The sequence below is a fragment of the Netta rufina genome, assembly GCF_964035555.1.
Source record: "Netta rufina genome assembly, chromosome: 2".
Taxonomy (NCBI): Eukaryota; Metazoa; Chordata; class Aves; order Anseriformes; family Anatidae; genus Netta; species Netta rufina.
Genome location: NC_140124.1, coordinates 64,517,307 through 64,523,421, shown reverse-complemented (window position 1 = coordinate 64,523,421; position 6,115 = coordinate 64,517,307). Strand labels below are relative to the sequence as shown.

The 6,115-nt window shown below is 40.7% G+C and overlaps 1 protein-coding gene across 1 annotated transcript in view; it reads right to left on the bottom strand.

Moving 5' to 3' along the window:
• Positions 1–5,289, bottom strand: part of ADTRP (androgen dependent TFPI regulating protein) — a gene marked incomplete at both ends in the record, with an annotated part of 32,120 nt that extends 26,831 nt beyond the window's left edge. Inside the window, one exon of the mRNA XM_084282474.1 lies at positions 5,137–5,289. Coding sequence (XP_084138600.1) covers positions 5,137–5,289 — 153 coding nt within the window. The remainder of the gene's footprint in view (positions 1–5,136) is intronic.
• Between the last annotated feature and the right edge of the window lie 826 nt (positions 5,290–6,115).

Genomic DNA, 6,115 nt, shown 5'->3' with positions numbered 1-6,115 from the left:
AGTCCCTGGGGATTCAACCCTCCAAGTCATGGGTCTGGTTCAGAGAAGTACATACTGGGGAGCAGTGTGCTTAGAGCAAGCATGTGTTCAGCACAAACACGCGCCCAAGTGCTTGGCCTCACCAGGACACTAAAACAAAGTCCTTGAAGAGCTAAGAAAAGAAAAAAAAAAAAAAAAAGAAAAGAAAAAAAAAAAAGGCTCTTTTTACACCCTGTAAGCCAGCAGTAACTTTCTGTAAACACAGCAGTAACTTTCTGTAAAAAGCATGAAAAATGTACATGAGGGTGGTGACAGTGTGGTGACACACAGTGACTAAATACCAATAAAGCAGTGAGGGAGAGGCATGGTTCCCAGAGGATGAGGCTATTATTATCTTGTTCATGGTCAGCCTTACATTAATCATGGAACAGGGGTAGGCTTCTCCTTCCATCCCAGCCCTTCAAAATTAACTAAAACAAACATATCTGAAAAAAAAACCAACAAACATATAGTCCCAAAACAGCCCCATTCTCAGTCACATGCAGGGGAGGACAATATTATCTTCTGAATGGAAAATATTTATCTAAATATGTAACCTGACCCACTTCTCTGGCTGAGCATTAAAAAGAGCATCTCCTGAACAAGTCGGAATTCAGTCTCAGCAGTTCATTTTTGTGCTCTTCATAGCTCTACTCATGCCCATGTCTACCCATGTGTGGATTCAAAGGGTTTCAGTCACTGGGTGATTACCCTGTATTTTCAGGAGAAGAATAAGTTTCATACCAAAAAAAACACCTATCTAGAATCATTCCTCTGGCAGGATGAACCACTGGTAGGCTTGAATCAGAACTCCCAGCCTGCATTTTTCCAAACTCAGGCTTGTTCCTGTAAGAAAAGTATATCCAAATCTTGCAGCCCTTCACTAGTGGGAAAATGTTGACATTAAAAACAAACAAACAAACAAAATGAAAACATTAAATTATTCCAGATGTCCTGTGAATTTCCCAAACAGCAGTGCTGGCGCTCACCAAGACACTGCAGACGATTGTAGACTATAAATACACTGGCTGGAAATAAAGAGGATCCCCTAAAGTATTCCCACATGAACAGAAGGAAGACTGGAAGCATTCAGAAAGCTAACAATTAACCCAAAGAGGAGAATATGGTTATGATTATCCCTATTGGAGAGATGTTGTTTTCCTCTACAGATCCTGTACAACTTCATGGCACTAGGTGCTGTAGAAATGCTTCATTTGGCCAGTTTGATTTTTTTGCAAACTAAGAATCATGGTGACAAAGGAAAACCTTAATTTTCATCTGTTGCACTGATCAAAGGGGTGTTTTTGTTTAACTAACCTGTCATGATTTGCTTTGAGATCTAGCCATGTGTGTATATTGAATTCTCAAACTAGTACAAATAAATTAGGCTCCAAGCTCTTTATACTTTAAAGGGATATAAATCTAATATTCTGAGGGGGCTATTAGATATAACAGTCAACATTTAGTGTAGACAGCCATGTATTCACAGGACAACAACCTGGAAAATGTGTGTACTAAATGCTGGGTCTATTTGGAAATAAGTAAAAACAGCTTTCAGGAGAAATGAAAATATTTAAATTATATGAATTATATGAGACAAAAGCATAAGGAATAAGACGGGACAGGAATGCAATTAATAGTTTTTAAGGGTGCAGTGTGCTCATTATGCAATGATTTACTAATGGATTTACAGCAGCAAGCAGATTTTTATGAGCTTAGCTATTTAAGGCAATGAATGATTCAGCTTATGCTGTTTTGTATAACAGACAAATGAATACAAAACTCTTTTTATCTGTTATTTCTGCTGGTTTAATAGTCAGTCAATGAACTTCTTTGGTAGAAAATCCACTTATCTTTTTTTTTTTTTTTTTCCTACAAAAATATTTCCTTTCTGAATCTTGATTGCTATGATCATTAAATAGATAAATGAATCTGGAGTAAAATGAAAGCTGTCACCCTCTTGGGAAAATCACATGGTTAGCAAGGCATTGGATGAAGTGCTAGAAGAGGATCATATCTAGAAGAAATTCCTCCAGCATCCCTCCAGCAGTGCTAGGAGTCAAAGTGCATTTTCATCCCCTGGAAAAATTGCATTTCCCAGTATTTCCATTTCAGATCAGAGTGAGCTTGCTACATCAGCTTTTTGCTGAATGGAATTTCTTGCCTTTTTAAAATGCAATTCCAAATTGTTAGGAGGAAATTTTGGGGAAAATTTCTAAGTAATTCAGCTGGCCAATGTGTGAAGCCAGGCAATGACGGTATGGCAGGAAACAGATAGAGCTGGACCAGAGCTCTAAGCGTCTGGCTCTCGGAAAGCTTCAAGGGCATGGCCCAGCCTGGTGGCTTTACTGAATAGGCACAGTCCATCAGGAACCTCTGAAACACAGCCCAGCTGTGGGCTCCAACCCATGCAGCAGAGGGACTACCAGATATGAAAGAGTAATCTTGCACCTTTTCTGTGTCAGAGCACAACAGTGTCTTCAGCTCAAATCATCTCCCTGTTGGCTGACACCTCCATTTTGGAGTTAAAACCAGATCAATAAGTGGTAAAAGAAGGGAGACAAAGGACTGGAGAAGTGCAACACGGCATTTAACAAGCCCTGAGCTGTTCAGCAGACTTGGAAATGAGCTGGGCAACAGCAAACAACAGGCAAAAATAAGTGTTGGTAAATGCAATGCAGTGCATTTCAGGAGAAAAAATAATAATAAAAAAGGAAAAAAAAATTCAATTATATATTTTGGAACAGTGGTTTCTAAATTAGCTGTGATGATTCAGGAAATAAATTTGGAGCTCACTCTGGATAGGTCTCACACTGATGGCTCCTTGCTCATTGTTTATCAAAAAAAGAAAGTAGAGGGGTAAGATTTTTTAAGAAGAAACAAACAGACTAGGAAACACCTTAGGCCACTGTATAAATACATGTTGTGCTCATAGCTTAATCACTGCAGGCTGCCCTACTTACCCCTTCCTAAAACTAAAAAAATGATGGAGAAGGGCAACAATGGTGCTTTAATGAAAGAAGTATCCATTTGTGAAGAGAGATAAAAAGGACAGACTTTCAGCTTGGAGAAAAGAATAACTGGGGGAAGGAAACCTTGCAGATACATCTAATGAGCAGCAAAGAGAAAGTGAACAGGGACGGACAATTAAATTGTAACACAGAAGTGAAGGGGCACCCTATTCAGCTGTCAGGAAGCAGGTTTATGCCAACAAAATGAATTGTTCTTTCACGGAAGGCATAATTGTGTTGTGGAACTCATTGCCATGGAATAGGGAAGGTACCAGAAGTATAAACAAGTAAGTTTATTCCTTTAGATAGATGACAGGTAGTCTTTGAATAAGTACTAGTTCTCTCAGCCTGCATTTACCTTCTGTCTGGGTCTGTCTGGATGCCATTGGAAGGCAAGCTCAGAGGGTAGAACTGTGGAAAGATTATTTTACACCTACACATACTCTTGTCTTGTGCAGCCTTTACCTGATCACTGTTCGTCACTAGGGGAAGCTGGATACTAGTTTCAATGGATATTTCTGCTTCCCAAAATGCCAAGACAAAGGCCACTTGCTTTCTCCTCTTGATCTGCTGCTTTAGGGCTCTGTCACATACTGGGTGGTAGATCTCATTATAACTGTGCCTGGGGATGTGGGATGGAAGTGCTCTTTTGCCTGAGGGTATGGCTGGTGCTTTAGTGGAGACAGCTTTAACCAAAAACACAAAGAAGAGGAGCTAGACCTACAGGGAGCAGCCTGTCTTCCATTGGACTTGGCTGTTAGTGTTTTAGTCTACTGACATATGTTCCAGCAGGAGGAACTGTATATTCTTAAGATTGTTGCACCCTTTCCATTCAACTGCTGGCATTTCAGAAAATAATACATGTAATAATAATTTCTGAAAACTTCACAAATGTCCAAGTGTTGTGTTATGAAGCTAATTTAGCAACAAACCACACATAAGCCATCCTGACAGCAGTGACATATATGCCCTCATCCTTCCACAAGGTGTCCACTGAGAAAAATCCCATGGGTCCCTGAAAACTGGGATGGTGTTGGCCACCTCTTGTGCTTTCATTGCAAATATTTCCCAGAATCACAGAATGGTTGTGGTTGGAAGGGACCCAAATTTCCCAGATCCCTGAGGATGTCTGAAAGCCAGGGACCCTTTAGACTTCCATTGAACATCACCGTGGTGTGTCTCTGTCCGAAGAGTAAAAGATAAATACAGCTGTACCCAGGCCTCCCATTGGTCTTTAGCTCTGATGCAATGGATGAAAGACCAAAGGGACCTTCATCCTTTCAGGTTAGATAGTTTCCCAGAAATCTGTCCCCTGAAGAAACCCGCTCCCCATGCCCAGTTTTTCCCGCCCCACTGCCACCACCCCAAGTCACTTGATGTACCATTTGGACTGTAAACATGCTCTCCCCCTCAGACTATCTCACATCCTTTCATTTTGATTTCTTCCTCATGAAATGCTAGTGTAACAGAACACATTATGGTCCACATTTTTCCCTGTAATTTTAGGAAATGTAGCAAAGAGTTGATAACACTATTAAAACACACATAATTATATCACAAGCATACCTCTCTAGGCTGGAATTTCTTTTCCTCATGCTTTAAACTGATTTTCAAACTAAGCATGTACTCTGACTGGCTAAATTAGCACTGTGCTTTGCTTTGTTTTACCTTTTCTTGAATATACAGGTCACACACAACCTTATAGAAACGGAAGACAAACTGCAAGCAGCATTATAATGTGTATTGCTATTGCTTAACTATTAATTAACAAACAGTTAGACAGCATGCATCAAAGTCACATATCCTGGCTGAACACATTCTACCTTTGTGCCTCTATTCTTACTGGTAGCTCATCTCTTTTACAAAGAAGCAGCTAGCTCTGGAGTACATAGTCTTTAAAAACCAGCAGCTTGCCAACCCGTATTCTTTCTGCATAAAACCTGTGAATACATTTCAATGCACAAGCATAGATACCTATTTAGTTTCCTTTGGGGTATAAACCATTAAAGGAAGCAGTTTAACATCAGCAAATCTACCAGCTGCATGTATCTCGAGGCACAGATGGCAGACAAACAAATAGACATATTGTACAACACGATTTGCTTACCAGATTGAGGACTGTCAAATATTTCCACTGGCCACCATAAAGGAACACTTCAGATGGCCGTTCTTCTGTTCTGAGACATGTGATTGAACAGATGACAAAAAAATACCAGACAAAAGCAAGGCAATGGTACACTGTGAGAGTAGAGATTTCCATGCTTTAGCTAAAAGCAAGTGATAATCAGTCTGAAAGAAGCTTTTCTCTTAAAGTCCTCAGTGGCTGTGCATGGGAAACGGCAGGACAGGAGGGTTTGCTTTGGAGCAGACTCGGGCCCCTTTGACACTTGCTCTCGATAGGAATATTCACAGCACTGTGAACTTTGCTTCTGTTTTTTTCCCTTTTTACTGCAAAGATAGGGGGAGGGAGAAGAATAGGTTTATTCCCTGGGTTTAAATGCCTTGCTCAAGATTAGTGAAGATTAGTTGCACAATTACATAAGTTTTTTAGATTTTTTTTTTTTTTTTTAAGAAGACGAGGGAGCTTTGCTACTTATTTTGTGTAACTGGTTGTTGTGCTCTAGGCAGTGAGTGAAAATAAGCAGCACTTTACTTGCTTGTAGCTAGCAGTGTAGGCATGTCTCTGGCTTACTTTAAGAAGCCTTTGTGACTCTTTTCCCTTGTGCCAAAGGAAGAAGTGGGAAACACAGCGGTCTGTGAAAGAGAAACTGAGTTGTTAATAGGCTGTGGAGGTGGAAAGGAAGCTGAGAGGATTAGTAGGCAAAGGTTCTCCAGGTTGAAAAACACTGAGTGTTGACATTTTTTATGGGAAAAGGTTCGGCCTCCTTCATGCTGCTGTGTGCAGCTGGAGTCCCTCACACATGTGCGCAGCAGGGCAGCCAGAGCCTGAGTCACTCTGAACCTCCAGCAGGAATGGAAACATGCGGTGAGGGCTTTGGGTGACAAAATCTGAGCCCTTGCCTATCGCCTTCTTTTCTTGCTGTCTTCCATCTTCAGACAACCCCTCTTCCCAGATGTGACTGGAT